We start from the raw sequence: 17,933 nt of genomic DNA, 5'->3' as shown, positions 1-17,933 counted from the left end.
AGCTGTGAATGCAAAGGAAAAGTTCTTGAAGGAAATTAAAAGTGCTGCCCCAGTGAACACAGGAATGATAAGAAAGTAAAACAGCGTTATTGCTGCTATGGAGAAAGTCTGAGTGGTCTGGATAGAAGATCAAACCAGCCACAACATTCGTGTAATCAAAGCCTAATCCAGAGAAAGGTCCTAACGCTCCTTACTTGTATGAAGGCTGAGAGAGGTGAGGGAGCTGCAGAAGAAAAGTCTGAAGCTGGCCGAGGGTGACTCATGAGGTTTCAGGAAAGCAGCCGCCGGCATAACGTTACAGTGCAGAGTGAAGCAGCGAGTGCTGAGCTAGAAGCTGCGGCAAGTTACCCGGAAGATGTAGCTAAAGTGGCGACACCAGACAACAGAGTTTCAGTGTAGACGAAACAGCCTTATATTGCAAGAAGATGCCTTTCACAGAGAGGAGAGGTCAATGCCTGGCTTCAAAACTTCAAAAGACAGGCTGACTCTCTTGTTGGGGTTAATGCAGCTGGCGACTTTAAGTTGAAGCCAATGCTCATTTACCATCCAAAAATCCCAGAGCCCTGAAGAATTATGCTAAATCTACCCCGCCTGTGCTCTGCAAATGAAACAGCAAAGCCTGGCTAATAGCACATCTGCTTATAACACAGTTTATGGAATATTTTAAGCCCACTGTTGAGACCTACTGCTTCGGAAAAAAAGATTCCTTTCAAAATATTAATACTCACTGACGATGCACCTGGTCACCCAAGAGCTCTGATGGAGATGGACAGTGGGATGAATGTTGTTCTCATGCCTGCTGACACAACACCCATTCTGCAGCCCACGGTTCAAGGAGTAACTTTGACTTTCAAGTCTTATTATTTCAGATATACATTTGTAAGGCTTTAGCTACAGATGGATCTGGGCAAAGTCAACTGAAAACCTTTGGGAGAGGATTCACCTTTCTAGATGTTATTAAGAACATTTGTGATTCACGGGAAGAGGTCAAAATATCAACATGAACACGAGTTTGGAAGAAGTTGATTCCAGCCCTCATGGATGACCTTGAGGGGTTCAAGACTTCAGTGGAGGAAGTCACTGCAGATGTGGTGAAAACAGCAAGAGAACTAGAATTAGAAGTGGAGCCTGCAGATGGGACTGAACTGCTGCAACCCCATGATAAACTTTAATGGATGAGCAGTTGCTTCTTATGGACGAACAAAGAAAGTGGTTTCTTGAGATGGAATCTAGTCCTGGTCAGGATGCTGTGAAGACTCTTGAAATGGCAACAAAGGATTCAGAAAATTACATAAACTTGGTTGACAAAGCAGCAGCAGGGTGTGAGAGGACTGACTCCAATTTTGAAAGAAACTCTACTGCAGGTAAAATGCAGTCAAACAGCATCGCTGCTATAGAGAAACTGTTTGTAAGAGGAGTCAATCAATGGGGCAAACATCACTGTCGCCGTATTTCAAGAACCTGCCGTGGTCCCCCCAGCCCTCAGCAACCGTCACCCTCATCAGTCAGCTGCCACCAACACTGAGGCAAGACGTGCCACGCCGACAGCAGAGGCTCGAAGGGCATTTGTGAAATTAAAGCACGAATGACGGGGAGGATCTCACAGGGATGGCGTGGCCTAGAAATGGCCCGGTTGTTACCTTCAGCATTTCTAGTTCACCCAGGAAGTTACAGCTCACAAATTAGAAACCTATGAACCTAGACCAAGCGAAGTCTTAGGTGAAAAGAAAAACACGGGCTGAGGACACCTCGAGGGCTTACATCACAAGCCTCACACGGCTCAGTTTGGTATTAAGAGCCTGAGACTTAGGGCCGGGCCAGCGGAGGTTCAAATCGCCGGCTGGTGGCCTCGGCCGAGGCACAGCATCCTGCTGGGCTCGGTGTCCTGGGTGCAGAGTGGAGACAAGAATACCACAGAGGGTACGGAGGTGACACCTGCCTGAGCTGGCAGAGAAAGGGCCCCTGTCGTCATCCTTTGTGCCCCGAGGAGGGGCCTCGTGGGGGGAAGAGGGCAGGCAGCCGGGTTTCCACCCCGTCGGCGCCCCATGAGCGACCAAGAAGCCGGGCCTGAGAGGAGGGGGCCCCGTGCAGCCACCCGGGGCAGGGGATGCAGGAGACGCGCTCTCACCCGCTGGTCGAGCCTTTCTCCTTGTCGCTCTCGTACTCGGCGAGGACCAGCTCCTCCTCCCCCCAGGCCAGCTGCTCGGGCCCCGTGCCTGCCGCCAGCGTCTCCCTGCTCAGGCGGACGAGACGCTCAGTTTCTTCATCTTCCTGTCTCTGCGGAGGAGCGTGGCCAGTGGGGAAAGACAGAGAAACCTCAGCGCCAGAGCCCCACCCCCTGACGAGGCAGCCTCCGGCGGCCAGGCCAAGGGCAGCGACACACACGCCATCGACACGGGCCTCAGCCGACTGGGGTCAAGGCCCCAGGATGAGCCCCTCAGCGCAGGCTGCCCTGCTACCGGGCGAAGAGCACGTAGCCAGCGGGGGCGGGGAGGGGCCGAGGTCCCGGCCGCTCGCCCAACCAGCTGCACCGCGAGGCCCCCAGCAGGGGGACGCCACCCGGACGCGGGCCGCCACTCACCATGCGCTTGGCTGCGAACTTGAGCGGCGCGTTGTGCCGGGTCTGCTGCAGGCGCTCCTCTCGCTTCTTCCTCCTGACCTGCCCCTCCTAGAGGGGAGGGAGCCAGAAGGGAGACCCCTGCAGGAAGCCCCAGCCTCTCCCGGAGTCGCGGCGCCTCAGCCCAGGGCCTCTGGCCCCCGCGCACCTCCCTGCCCTGCCAGCCTCCTGTCGGCCGAGCTCGCTGCTGCGGGAAGTGTGCGCCTCCCTCCCGAAGCCCCACGCTCTCCATCCAGCGCAGCCCGGAAGCGAGCCCGCAGCCAGGGAAGCGTGTGGCCACTGGCAACGGTGCGGTTCCTTTCCTGGGAAAGGATGGGAACCGCCAACCTAGGGAAGGCCTGGTGACATCGGCTTACTACAGACAGCGAGGGCGCAGCGCCATCCACCCGGGAGGTGGCCGGGGGGCTGAGAGGCACTGCGAGGACAGGAGCCGTCCTGCTTCGGGATCCACCCGAAATCCTCCCGGAGGCCCCGTTTACGGATCACCCCACCTCTCGTAACCCGATCTCACCTTTAGTCGGTCCACCAGGTCCCTTTCTTCTTTCTTCTGCACAAACTGAGTGACCCAGTCGGGCTCTCCAGCGGCCCTCGGGGAGCCTGGGCTCTCCTGGCAGGAGGGTGGGGGACACGGGGCCTGGTCCTTCCCATCGTTTAAGGGGTCGGCTCCGGCCTCAAGGAGACGCTCCTCCTCTTCCCGTTTCTTCTGTTCAAAGTCGCGGAGCCAGGAGAGGGCCCCGCAAATGAGACTTAAGGATTTTCCCTGCGGGAAGAAAAACGTTCTCAGAAATAGAGGATGAGAAACGAAGCTTCCCTAATGACCTTTCCCGTTTTGTTTTTCTAAAGATTTTTTTCTTTTTTTAAATTTATTTATTTAATTTTATTTATTTTTGGCTGTGTTGGGTCTTCATTGCTGTGCACGGGTTTTCTCTAGTTGCGGCGAGCGGGGGCTACTCTTCGTTGCGGTGCGCGGGCTTCTCATTGCGGTGGCTTCTCTTGTTGCGGAGCACGGGCTCTAGGCACGCGGGCTTCAGTAGTTGTGGCACGTGGGCTCAGTAGTCATGGCTCACGGGCCCTAGAGCACAGGCTCAGTAGTTGTGGTGCACGGGCTTAGTTGCTCCGCAGCATGTGGAATCCTCCCAGACCAGGGCTCGAACCTGTGTCCCCTGCCTTGGCAGACGGATTCTCAACCACTGCACCACCAGGGAAGCCCACCTTTCCCGTTTTAATAAAGCCTTCGAGGGAGGTCTGACTTTAAATATCAGAGGGTGCTCTAAGACCAGCCTCGGAAAGGAAGGAAAAAGAAGGGAACTGGCAACAGAATGGCTGGGGGAAAAAAATAGGAAAAAGGGAGAAATAAAAGTGAAATTCTTTAATTATATGGCTCACTGGTCCTCAAAGAATGAAAGTGGCTTAACAAGTTGCATGTAAGTACTGCAGGTCATCATAAATAGAAGAATGGGAGAAACTGAATAAACAGCCCAGAAAATAAAGCCAAAAAAACGCACAGCATGAAATCCCGGATACGACTTGCTGGGGGGGAGATGCAACCAACGTGCGGACAGAAGGTAATCAGCCCCATGAGTCCCAGTGTCAGGAAACGTTAAAGCAAGCCAATTGCTCTGGGGAACACAACTGTTGGTTTAAAGACCAGAATTCTCCCCGTAGGTCCTTGATATGGGGTGAATTGTGTCCCCCCAAATTCACATGTTCAAGTCCTAACCCCCAGTGTCTCAGAATGGGACCCTACTTGAAAACAGGGTCATAGCAGATGTACTGAGTTAAGAGGAGGGTGGCCCTGACCCAGTAAGACGGGTACCCTTGTAAAAAGGGGAAATGTGGACACAAAGGCAAGGAAAGCAGACGATGGGAGGAGACGTGGAGAAGCCCGCCGTCCACACGCGGAGGAGAGGGGCCTGGACAGCCCTGCTGACACCTCGTTCCGGACTTCCGGCCTCCAGACTGTGAGACAATGAATTCCGCCATTTTGGCCACTCCATTTGTGGTGATTTGTGACGGCAGCCCGGGCAGACAAAGGTAATAATTTTATGATGAAGTGTGATACTGAGAGACCACTGGATGGTGTGAGCGGAACAGGCATAAATAAGTACCTTAAAAACTACACAAACCTTTAAAAGACAACTATCGACTCTTAAAAAACAAAAGACAAAAGATTATTCAAGGAAAAAAAGAGACTAAAAACATATAACTACACCAGGAAGAAAGCTCCATTTTATCTATCACAAGAAGAAGGTCCCAACGACTAAAATCAATAAAGCGAGAAACGGCTGCATAAGCTTGTAATTCCAACATATTCTATCCAAGTATATTTCTTAGGAAACAGTTAAAAGACTTAAAAGCACCTGCCCAAGGAACAAAGTTTGATAAATGTGACTTTTTAAATGACAGGCACTGTTCTTTGATTCAGTGTTTTACCTGACTTTAAAGAGAGGAAGGCGTGATGCTTAACCATGTCAGATGTGGCAGGTGGTCGGATGAGGACCTGACCTCCTCAGATCTAATTACAGGAAGTTGCTCCTGATCCTAACCAGTCTTTCAGTGGGGTGGGTCAGGAGGGGAGAAGTCCCAAGCACTGGGTTTATTTATTTTTTGGCCGCACCGCACAGCACGCGGGATCTTAGTTCCCCAAGCAGGGATCGAACCCATGGCCCGTGCAGTGGAAGCGCAGAGTTCTAACCACTGGACCTGGACCGCCAGGGAAGTCCCCACGTGCACTGGGTGTAAATGGAAGGTCGGATGCTGGTAGAAAGATGCTACTTTAAAAACCCCTCGGGCTTCCCTGGTGGCACAGTGGTTAAGAATCCGTCTGCCAATGCAGGGGACACGGGTTCGAGCCCTGGTCCGGGAAGATCCCACATGCTGTGGAGCAACTAAGCCCGTGCACCACAGCTACTGAGCCTGCGCTCTAGAGCCTGTGAGCTACAACTACTGAATCCCACGCGCCTAGAGCCCATGCTCCGCAACAAGAGAAGCCACCACAATGAGAAGCCCGCGCACCGCAACGAAGAGCAGCCCCCGCTCGCCGCAACTAGAGAAAAGCCCGCGCGCAGCAATGAAGACCCAATGCAGCCAAAAAAAACAAAAACCCAAAAAACCTTCACTCTGCACAGTATCTTCATGACCCACGTTGTGTGAACTGGCGGAACGGAGCCTCTCCCACTCGCTGTATCTGAAGGAACAAAACGGATCAAGAGAGCGGCCCATCTGCACTCTTCCTGCCCCAGGAGACCGTGTCATCCCAGGAGAGAGTGACACACTCCCGTCAGTGGATGAGAAGGAATAAGTCACTTTCCTTCGTTCATGCATTCCACACACACACCTTAAGAGCCCCCTGAGGCCGACCGTGCCAAGCTCCCCGCAGATGACGGGGACACAGAGGAGAGGACCTCAAGGCCCTGGTCCTCCAGGAGGTCACAGCAACACCCACACAGGCAGCTCACTCTCACGCGGCACTTGCTCTAGAAGGTAATAAAGGGCAAGAGAGAAGTGGGAACCTAACAGGACTCCGCGGCCAACCTCTAACAAACCCCCTCCTCCCAGGCCAGGAAGGAAAACTGAGGGGCTCTGGACTGGACCCCTCCAGCCCTCAGTAACCCAGTTCCTGGAGAGTAAACCAATATGTCAGATCTGTGGATAAGCCAGAGTAATTTCTACGTTTCTCAGCATCAAAGTGGTCGTGCGTCCAGAAAAAACCGGAAGGTTTCAGTGCTACGGTCGTGGTTTCCATGGCCATTAAAATTCTCATTTGCCTTTAGCCTAATTTTTCTCAGACCCCGGGGCTGTGTTTAAAGGTTTAATAGACAGAAACGGCTACTACTCAGAAAGAACGACTTTGCTCGACCTCAAACCACGACTCTCTGCACATGCAGACAAGCACGCTGGCTCTGACCTGTCATCAGCGTCTCCCTAGACCCTCTTCAGGCCCCAAATAATACTTACGGTGCCGGTTGGACTCTCAAATATCCCGATCTTGCCAGCCTCCAACACCTGGTACAGCGCTGCCATGAAGTCTTTCTGGATGGCATAGGGTGTGAAGGGAAAAGGGAAGTGGACGCCACCAGCCTCCTCTGTTTTGTCAGCCATGGTCCTGGGGGGTAAAAAAAAAAAAAATCTAGTAGCTCTCTGATGGGCCAGGCGGTACTGGCCTGAGATCCAGAACAGTTCCTAGGAGGGGCCTCAACACAAGTCGCAGACTTCCTCCCCAGGAGGGACGTTTTGCAAGCAGAGGCCGTGCTCCTTCCCTCACGTGCCTCCCCACGAGGCCTGGCCACGTGGCTGTCCATCCAGGGACGTCCGTCACAACCGGATACAGGGGACGCAGCCCAGGAAGCCCTAACAGAAACCCCTGCCGTCCCGCCTGCGTGCACACCTTTCTAAGGGCCTGCAGATTTCTTTTGGAGAGCCTGTAATTACTTCTGCAGTCATTAATTTTTCTTCTCCCACATCTCCCAGCCATGTCTCCCAACATCGCAGGACAAAACTGCTTCTCTTGGGCTTCCTTGGTGGCGCAGTGGTTAAGAATCCGCCTGCCAATGCAGGGGACACGGGTTCGAGCCCTGGTCCGGGAAGATCTCACATGCCGCGGAGCAACTAAGCCCGTGCGCCACAACTACTGAGCCTGCGCTCTAGAGCACGCGAGCCATAACTACTGAAGCCCGTGTGCCACAACTACTGAAGCCCACACGCCTAGAGCCTGTGCTCTGCAACAAGAGAAACCACCACAATGAGAAGCCTGCGCCCCGCAACAAAGAGTAGCCCCCGCTCACTGCAACTAGAGAAAGCCCGCGTGCAGCAGCGATGACCCAATGCAGCCAAAAAAATTAAATGAATAAATAAATTAAAAAACAAACAAACAAAAAAAAACTGCTTCTCTTGCCCCTGCTGTGAAGACCTAAGAGGTCGTGACCCACAGTCGGAGAATCGCGAGCACAGCTTTTCTGCATGTCACACACCCATCCCTACTCAACAGGTATCTTCCGTTTGCATCTAATTCATCCCAGCCACCACTTCCAGTACAAACCAGAGCCACCCCCTAAGAGCTTTCCCTGGGGCCCCAGCCTGGAGGGCCCTCTGCACGGGGGCTGAGCCCTGGCTGGAAGGGCTTCCGAGAACTGAGGCCTCGGCACTCTCTGCCCCTGCAGGCCCAGGTCTAAGAAAAACCTCTCTGCTCCATATTTATTCCATCTTTTTCCTCCTCTTCTGACCCTGATCTCTCTGAGACAGCTTTGACACACCCTTTCTTCCTTTAGTCACCATTTTCCATCCGGGCCCCACTCTGTCTTTGCAAGTCACTGCTCTGAACTATTTAAGCAGGCCCAGCTCACCTCAGTACAAATATGAATAAATCTAAATCCCATTTATGCCTTTGCTACATAACTGGCCTCAGGAAGACCGGTGACCATGTCAATTCATTTATGAGAGAGAAGGGAGTTGCATGATGTTCTTCCAGGTTAAGAGTTTAGGGGCAGTTAAAACGAGGACCGAGGTGGAGGGATAGCGGTAAGAAGGATGACTGAAAACGAGGACAATCCAATACAAGAGGGAAGTGTGTAATCGGAAACCCACTAAAACGTGAAGGGAAAGGAGAATGGCCCTAACAAACTCTGAGCACCTGCCCTGTGTTAAACGCTCCGCAGGCCCTTCCGCTTTTGGTGTCTCGTTTCATCTGTACAACACTATAAGCAGAGGGTCGTCGGATCCTGACGCTTACAGAAATTACGTAACTCTTCAAAGACTCAGCTCAGAAAGGAAACCCAGGGATCCAAGCCCAGGTCCACATGGCTCTGTTTTAGTCCAACTCACGTGTCTGCAAAAGAGAACTAGCATAAATAAAAGGGAGATTTACTGAAAAGATACATATTGAGAGATTGAGAATACAGACCATCTGGGAAAACCAAGAGCAGAGCCGCGGACAGGGTGGGACTTCCTGCAAACTAGAACTGCAAAGTGGTTCAGGTCTCAAGATGGATCCAGGAAGCCCACCAACGGTAAACACCCGCAGATGCCCCGCGCATTCCCATTCTCCTGCTCCGTCATCGCGGGCCAGGTGGAGCCTGCCCGGCTTCCTCTGCTCACTTGGGAGCTTCTGCTTTACCCCAACGGCAGCCTGCACGCCACCTCTGCCTGCAGCCCCCTCGACCTCTGGCTTCAGCTCCCACTGCCAAGCGAAGTCTTTTCTTGTTTCGCAGTTCTAAATCCCAAGAGAAAAATCTGACCCATCCCTCCTCTCCTTGTAAGACAGATCACTGGACGGCCTAGAGACGGATCTAATCAGCCTGGGCTTCGCACCTGCCGTCCCCGCCTGCTTGGAGTCCTCAACGTTTAGGACTCAGCTCAGCTCCTCAGAGAGGCCTCTCCCTGTATGTGCCACCCTCCAGTGGTCAAATACCCGCCTCCAAACACACACACACACCACTTGGCTTTAAATCATTTTTTTATCTCATTATTCTGAAATACTCTGTTTCCTTTGTTCATACCTCTTAGCGAACTTATTTACTGTCCTCCCCCACTAGAATATAAATACCATTAAAGGAGGAACCTTGTCTGTCTTGTTCTTCCCTGCCCCCAGCATTCAGAACAGGTGCTTTGGCACTCAGCAAGCATTCAGGAACAATTTGATGAATGAATGAATAGCCAGCTTGAGGTGGGAGCCGTGGGGAGGGTTTCTGCTCCTCAGAGGGGTGGGGAGAGGAGGTCTGTGACTTGAATATTTAGGCCAGGGCCAGTTCTTTAATGGTTTCAAACTGCTTCCATATAACCTCACAACCCTATGTGGCCAGGATTTTTATTAGCTCTATTTTACAGCTGAAATAACTGAACCTCAGAAAGGTTAAGTGACTTGCCCACAGTCACTCAGCAAGGGCTTGAATCCAAGATTTGAAAGCACATCTGCCTCCAAGCTGTAGATTTCTGATCTTCCTCCCACCAGGATAAGTAGGGTGGAAAGACTCGGTTACCAAACTTTAGAATGACAACACGAAACAATACAGAACAAACGTAATTATTATTCCACTTCTCCGTGGGTGGTAATTACGGATCTCATTATTCCAGCAGCAGCACAAGCTAAACCATAAGTTAAAGAAGAGTTTAGCTAAATCCATGAATAATGGATATACTAAGTGCTATTAAGGATGTTTGGTGGAACTTTTCCCGACCTCTTCAGGCTGGCTGCGTGGACACGAGCTCCCACCCAAGTTCTCCCTAGAACTCCCCACCAATGCGAAGGCAAATCTCATGCTCGTTAAATGGGCTAAGATACGTGAGAGCATCTCAGGGGCACGTTAGTCCTGAAAGTGCTCATTTTCTTCAGTCTTCGATGATCACTTATTTGCCTGGGTACAAACTATTGCTACAGACTGAATCGTGTCCCCCCACCCCCCGCCTCCAAATTCATGCATTAAAGCCCTAACCCCCAATGTGAGGCTGTATCCGCAGACAGAGCTTTTAGGGAGTAATTAACATGAAATGAAGGAGGTAATCAGGGTTAAATGAAGTCCTAAGAGTGGGGTCCTAAACCCTTATAAGAACTGAGGCCTTGAATTCCCAGCCTCTAGACCTGGGAGAGAGAAGTTTCTATTGTTTAAGCCACCCAGTCTATGGCGTTTTGTTATGGCAGCCTGAGCAGATGAGACATCCATGTCCAGGTACCATCCTATTGTCCCCCTCCTAAAGTGCTTTAACGCCACACACCTGGGAGACGACCCGGCTCCAGCGCACCTGTTGTGAATCCGGAGCTGGCCCCAACCCCATATCCTCATCTTGCTTCTGTCCCCCTCCCAGCTCCGCTCTCAGAGCTCTCACACTGTGCTAACATTTCTCTCCACTTTTCACGGCACTGCCTCCCACACTCTGGTCCATTCCAGCCATCCCACTCCTCCTGCTCCACCTTGGTCCCCCGAGCGGCAGGAGGGCGCTGGGGTCAGACTGCCCAATGTGGGATCCCGGCTGTATCCGTGCTAAAGTCCACAGCCCTGAGCCTGTTTCCTCACCTGCGGGGGACAGGTAACGGCACATTCAGTAGCGCTGCAGGGACCGGCAGGTACTACAACGTAGGAAACGCGCGCTTAGCACCGCCGGCGGATCCTCCCCGCGGCCGGCGGCTCACGGCCAGGTCCCGCCCCGCGGCCTCCCCAGCCCTTGCATTGGTGTCTAGCCTGTCAATCACATGTCAAGCCCGCCCCAGCTCGGGGACGTTTTCCCGCCGCCGGCCCGGCCCGCCCCCTTGCATTTCCCCCGGAGTCTGCCCTTTCTCATTTTGCTCCGCGTCCTCGGCACTGCGCTCACCTTCCTCGGCGGGAGGGCTGCTCCGCCGAGACCAGGCCGGCGAGGAGTCCGAGCGGACGCCACTGAACCTGAAACCCCGGCTCGCCGGTGTCGGCGTCCCCCAGGGAAGCCCGTCGCGATGCACGCCCCGCGCCAGTGCGCGTGCGCGCTCCCGGTCTCGGCGGGGGCCGGTCCCCTATTGTGTCACTGCGCTTGCGCGGCGGGCTCGTCCAGGCCTCGGTCTGCATTACCCGGAAGAGCGACCTTCGTTGCACAGCCATTTCGCTGCGCGTGCGCACTCCGTGTCTTGCTGGGGCTGGACCTCCCCTTTTTGCGTCACTGTGCTTGCGCGGCTGGCTCGCTGGAGGGAGGGGCCGTCGGAGGCTGTGGTCGCGACTGGGTGTTCGTCCTCCCTTGCCGCGCGCCAGCTGTGGAATGTTTGCGCCTCCGCTAGCTGGCGCCCATAATCCTGGGAGCTCAGCCGTCGCTTGACTTCAGTTGGCCGTGTTTATCAAACACCTGAGGGGCCAGGTGCTGTAGCTGACTCAGGAAGCCTGTATTCTGGTCCTGAAACTGAGCCCCTGTAAAACCAGTTTCCTCTGCTCAGTTTACGATTAACCTCTCTGTCCAAAACTTTATTCCCTTTCTTATTCCGTGTCTGTTCCCCTCAGGATTGAGAAGTAGAAAAAAAAAAAAATGGAATTGGAACTGAGCAGGGCCCTCCCGCCCAAAAGTCTCCCTATGTCCTCCGTTTCTTGTCTGTAGAAAAAGCCTTTAGGGGCTTCCCTGGTGGCGCACTGGTCAAGAATCTGCCTGCCAATGCAGGGGACATGGGTTCGAGCCCTGGTCCGGGAAGATCCCACATGCTTTGGAGCAACTAAGCCCGTGCACGACAACTACTGAGCCTGTACTCTAGATCCCGCGAGCCACAACTACTGAGCCCACGTGCCACAGCTACTGAAGCCCACGTGCCTAGAGCCCGTGCTCCACAAGAGAAGCCACTGCAATGAGAAGCCCACGCACCGCAACAGAGTAGCCCCCGCTCCCCGCAACTAGAAAAAGCCTGCGCACAGCAACGAAGACCCAACGCAGCCAAAAATAAATAAATTTTTAAAAAGAAATTAGAATTTTTTTAAAAAAAAGAAAAAGACTTTAGCCTCCGATGCTTCCCTAAGTTCCAAGGAGGCAATGCAGAAACAAAGGAAAGCAGTTAAACAAGAGAAGTAACGACAATAGTTGAGGGATAAACTCTCATGTATATGCCTCCTCAAGGCATATACCTACTAATCTGACACTGATCTTTGAGTTTTCCTGCAGAAACTAAGACACCTCCCCCAGGTGGAGGATGGTGACTGCACGCTGAGCACAAGTACGTGGGCGCCAGATGGTCAGGAACCAGAAGGTTGCTGATTAAGATTCCTGAAACGCCACCCTGCTACCTCACCACTGACCAATCGGAAGAAAGTCGTGCACCCTGCAGCGCTCCCCACAAAGGTTGCCTTTAAAAACGCTTCCCTGAAAGCCACGGGGAGTTCAGGTCTTTTGAGCATGAGCCGCTCTGCTCCTCTCTTGGCCCCGCAGTAAACGCTGTACTTTCTTTCACCACAGCCCAGTGTCAGGAAATTGACTTTGCTGTGTGGAGTTCGGTCTGGTTAATAGTCCTCGCTCCTGTCAGACCTTAATATATTGGTTATTTTACCTCTAGAATGGACAGTACCTGCCCTGCCCACCTCTGCAGGGTTGAGACCAGGTGAGGGAAAGCACTCTGGAAGCCAAGTTTAGGATTGTTGCTCCTGGGTGCCAGCCCTGCTTGGAGGAGCACACCTGGCCGGGGTCAAAGCACATGACCTTCGCCTCCCTGGACGTGGGTTCTCCTTTGTCCAGCAGGGGATAGGACTGCATGATCCCTGTGAGCTTTTCTGAAGGCATGTCCAGTGTGTGTTTTCCAACACCACCCAGTAACCCAATTCTCACACTATCTATCTGGAGGTAACTGGGATCCCACACGTTAGGGGTTCAGTCCCACATGTCTGTGATGTGACACACCACAAGTCCAGGTTGTCACCTGTGCTACTCACCTACTGGCTGTAACTCAAGAGGTTCCCACGACCTCCTCCTTGGGTTTGATTAATTTGCTAGAGTAGCTGACGGAATTGCCAGCTACAAATTGGCACTTGCCATCTACCTCTACAAGGATTAAATCATGAGCCGCTGCAGCTGCTGACCTTCAACGCCCCCTGAAAGGAGTTCAGGGTGGAGATCAGGAATGAGGCGCTCTGTGCTCTGGGAAAAACTGGCAGAACAGGTCTTTAGATAGATATTTTCAGGAGAAGATTTTATGAGCCCAATTCTTGCATCTCCTTATATCTAGAAAAGCATTAAAGTCATTAACGGGGACATCTGCTCCTGACTAGCAGCCAGGCTCTGCCAAAATGTGTGCTTGACTGCACGTCCCCCCTTCACTGAAATCATATAGAACCCTCACCTTCCCCCCCGCCCCCCGGCACCTCTCTGGAGCAGTTCCTCAAGCTATCCGAAATGCTGTTTCCCAAGCTATAGTCCTCAATTTCCCCCAGTAAAACTTAACTCACAACTCTCACATTGCACTTTTTTTTTTCAGTCAACAGAACTGAGGAAAGCATTTTACTTACTAGATCACCAGTTTATGTAAAAGGATATAACTCAGGAGAAGCAGGATGAAGAAATACACAGGACAAGTGTGTGGCAGGGCGCACAGAGCTTCCACTCCCCCCGGCACCTCCACATGCTCACCAACCCGGAAGCTCTCCAGACCTCATCCTTCCGCGTATTTAATGGAGGCTTCATTACACAGGCAAAGGTTGATTAAATCATCGGTCATTGGTGATTGAACTCAGTCTCCAGCCCTTCTCCCCTCCAATCACTCAGTTGGTTCCCCTGGCAACCAGCCCCCATCCTTAGGCTGGTTACCTACAGGCTTTCCAAAAATCACATCATTAACATAACAAGAGACACCTCTATCGCTTTCCTCACTTAGGAAGTTTCTAGGGTTTTAGGAGCTCTGCTAGGAACGGGGACTAAGACCAAAAATATAATTATTATCACAATATCACAGGATGGGTCTATGAAATTACAACTGGGGGCATTTTATGCTAAGTGCTCCCTGGGAATGACCTTGGTAATTGGTGTGAACTTCCCAGCAGGATCAAGAAACATTCTGGACAGTTTCTGGGGCTTAAAGGAAAGGCCTTCCAGGAAAGGAGCCAGTGTTACAAGCTGTGTAAAAACTTGGGGGTGGGAATTTACAAAAGGATGGTTCCAGAGTCGGTATTTTTGTCAGTACTTCCAACTATCAGTGACTGCCGTAGTTTGAAAAGGGCAAAGAACTAACACTCTTCAGGGTCTTGGAAGGTGGCCCACCAAAATCCTGAAAAGGTCTCTGATGCCTCAGTTTTAAGTTCATGTAAATGTTGCATTTACTATACAACCACTGTTAGTTTTAGCATTTAAAAAGGTGTTTTAAAGTAATTGTCATCTGGTAAACTTGACACTTCAAGAAGATGCATTGGACTTGGGTCTATTTCTTCAGAGTTCCCCCTCCCCGCTCTCCACACACACACACTCCTAGGGTATGAAATCTCTAATTTAAGATGCACCATTGGAGGAATAGAAGGTGATAAGACTTGGGATCTGGATGTAGAAGACTTTAAACAGTAGGCTAATACGTTTAGACTTTATCTTATAAGCAGTTTGCACATCACTGAAATGGTTTTTGAACAGACGAGTGAAACTGCAGACTCAATGCCTTGGAAATAATAAGCCAGAAGCAGTGTGAAGAATGTTGGCAGGGGAGAGACCGGAAGCAAGTGAACAAGTCAGGTTATGCAGTAAACCAGACAATGCAACAGGGACTTGGACCTCTAGAGTAGCGATAGGAATGGCTGATGGAGGCGGTTAAACCAGGATGTAAACCCAGACTATGTCCCTCTATCCTCCCCTCATCCTCACCCCAAGGGTTTATTTAGAGAATGACACTCCTAACATAAGGCCTTGGGCTTTGTCTCAAAGGTAAAATCAGAAGTTAGCCCCATGTGGACCACCTCTGCATTTCTTGCTAATGGCATTCATTGAATGAACTCAAACACCTTCTTAACAAACTCAGAACTCAAGGCCAGGGAGAAAAGTCTTTCTACTTATGTACGAATATGCTTTCTATAACTCGGCCGTGAGAGCTCTTTAAACCCCATTATGTATTCCTCTTTGCCTTCGCGGCTAGTAATCTCAGCTACATGTTGTGCATTGTTTTAGCATTTCATTGGAAAGCATTTTTTGATACTTTCTTTTTTTCTGTTCTCATTGCTTCTTGCTAATTTTAAGTACAGGCCCTAGTAAAATCAGACCACCTGGATTCAGATCCTGACTCCACTATTAACCAGCTGGGTGGCCTTGTCAGGTTGTTTTAACTCTCTGAGCCTCAGTTTTCTCACTTAGGAAATGGAGATTATAACAGGACCCACCTTATAGGATTCTTGTGAAAGAAACGAGATCATCTGGGTAACATAAAGGGCTTGGCACCGTGCATGCCACATTATAAAAGCTCAATGAAAGTTAGCTATTACTAATATTGTTTTGTTTGATTTTTATTTTATATTAGAGTATCGTTGATTTACAATGTGTTAGTTTCAGGGGTACAGCAAAGTGATTCAGTTATACATATACATATATCTATTCTTTTTCAGATTCTTTTCCCATTTAGGTTACTACAGAGTATTAAGTAGGGTTCCCTGTGCTATACAGTAGGTCCTTGTTGATTATCTGTTTTATATATAGTAGTGTGTTTATGTTAATCCCAATCTCCTAATTTATCCCTCCCCCCCAAACTATTACTAATATTAATTGGGTTTAGTTTTAGCATCTCTATGCTTTTATTATATTTCCTTAGATCCCCTTTAGAAATAGCTGTGATATAAACCTAACAATAAATAAATAAAATCTAATAAAATAAAAGTAAAGTTGGGTCCTAACTTTGTAAATTTTTACATTTTGGCCTTTGACAATTGGGAGAGCAGAAATAAGGAGGCCGAGAGTGATATTTTGAGGAGGAGCATGAATATTCAGTTTCTGAGATATTTAAAGTTATGCAGTTTGATGGGGCACACCGTAGTGTATTTGTTTGTGTGGGGGAGGGGGTCATCCATGTACAGGCAGGACCAGGACCTCTCAAAGGCATCTTATTCCAGGGTGTAGCCTGGCCTTGGCATTCATTCATTTAATAAATATTAACTGAGCATCAGTCCAGAAGCTGAATTATCTTAGTAAGCTCAGAAAGTATCAGGTATAATGAGAGGCCCGCGCACCTCAATGAAGAGTGGCCCCCACTTGCCGCAACTAGAGAAAGCCCTCGCACAGAAACGAAGACCCAACACAGCCATAAATAAATAAATAAATAAATAATAAGAAAGTATCAGGCTCATTACAAATGCAGGATCACAAAATTTACATTCACGCTAATTCATTGATAAAGGATTTATTTATAAAGGAGTCATTTCCGGTGAGCATAAGCTAATTTTTCTCTTCCTATTTGGGAAGCCAGTGTGAACTGGAAGATTGCTTGGTGACCATTAAGTCAGAAAAAGGAAAACACAGGAATCTGAGTGAGATGCATTACCTACGCACTGGGCAAGTCCCATGAACTGTGCCTGTCCTATAAGAGAAAACACTTTTCTAGAGAACAGCTTGCTCCCATCCTCAGACCCCATGTGCCTCTCCCTGGAATAGTGCAAGATGCACCCTAATCATACTTGTTTCTCTAAATCCTAGTTTCTTTGATAACTGTGTTCAGTATATATCTAGCTAGATTAATTTTGCTCATTAAGCCACATTCTGGTGGGTGTGGGATACAGTCTGTTTCCTCACATGATAGGTTGAACTAATTTGTCAAACTTAATTTTCAAGTGCCCCACTTTCACTGTCTCGATGAGGTATTCAGTGGTGTTTGAAAATGGGGGACTAGAGTTCAGACAGAAGTAGGAGCTGGATATATGGAGTTGATCACCCCTAAAGCTATAGTAAGTAGTAATATTTCTGAAGGAATGAATAGTTAAAAAAAAAAACAGGCAGCATCCACATGTAAAAGAATGAAGTTGGGGAGCACTGTTTCTCTCTTGCTGGAGGTGGGTGTTTCCTCAGAGGGGGGTATCATGGTACATGAAAACATGCAGAGAACAATTAGGAATCAGAAGACACAAGCTTGGCTCCTGATTCAGACTGTGCCCCCACTAGCAATTTATCCTTAGGCGATTCACTTACCTCCTGGAGACTCTATTTCTGCATATGTAAAATAAGCATAATAAAAATTAACATGAGGGACTTCCCTGGTGGTGCAGCGGTTAAGACTCCGTGCTCCCAATGCAGGGGGCCCAGGTTCAAGCCCTGGTCCGGGAACTAGATCCCACATGCATGCCGCAACTGGAGCCGGCGAGCCGCAACTAAGGAGCCCACCTGTGCAACTAAGACCTGACACAACCAATTAAATAAATAAATATTTTTTTAAAAAAAATTAACATGAGAACCAAAAGAGACAAGATATATCCTATTAAGTATCAACTTTCAAGATCTCATCCTGCCCTTTGGATCACATCTTTTCCCTTGAGATCATAAAGTGCCTTCTACGCGGGAGAGCTGGATAGAGAGTTGGGGGTCGGGGGGTGGTGAGGGGGGGTGCAGTGCTTGTCCATAAGATTATGAAAATCTCTTTCTGGCTTACTTCACTCTGACACAGGGCTGGGAAGGGGAGGGTGGGACGAACTGGGCGATGAGGATTGACATACATACACTACCATGCGTAACATAGGTAGCTAGTGGGAACACGCTATAAAGCAGAGGAAGCTCTGCTCGGTGCTCTGTGACAACCTAGATGGGTGGGATGGGGAGGGAGGTCCAAGAGGGAGGGGATATAGGTCTATGTATAGCTGATTCACTTCATTGTACAGTAGAAACTAACACAACGTTGTAAAGCAATTATACTCCAATTTTTTTAAAAGGTGAGTTAAGCCAG

General features: G+C 50.1%; 1 protein-coding gene across 3 annotated transcripts in view; it reads right to left on the bottom strand.

Moving 5' to 3' along the window:
* Positions 1-11,131, bottom strand: part of DDX11 (DEAD/H-box helicase 11) — a 31,409-nt gene extending 20,278 nt beyond the window's left edge. For all 3 annotated transcript variants that reach the window (XM_061205934.1, XM_061205935.1, XM_061205936.1), the window contains exons 1-5: positions 10,919-11,131; positions 6,575-6,722; positions 3,129-3,377; positions 2,582-2,668; positions 2,129-2,277 (exon numbers count right to left, since the gene is read on the bottom strand). In XM_061205934.1, the coding sequence (XP_061061917.1) occupies positions 2,129-2,277; positions 2,582-2,668; positions 3,129-3,377; positions 6,575-6,718 (629 nt within the window). In that variant the 5' untranslated portion in view covers positions 6,719-6,722; positions 10,919-11,131. The remainder of the gene's footprint in view (positions 1-2,128; positions 2,278-2,581; positions 2,669-3,128; positions 3,378-6,574; positions 6,723-10,918) is intronic.
* Between the last annotated feature and the right edge of the window lie 6,802 nt (positions 11,132-17,933).

Source organism: Eubalaena glacialis, chromosome 11 (genome assembly GCF_028564815.1).
Source record: "Eubalaena glacialis isolate mEubGla1 chromosome 11, mEubGla1.1.hap2.+ XY, whole genome shotgun sequence".
NCBI classification, from domain to species: Eukaryota; Metazoa; Chordata; class Mammalia; order Artiodactyla; family Balaenidae; genus Eubalaena; species Eubalaena glacialis.
This window is presented reverse-complemented; position numbering and strand designations above follow the sequence as displayed.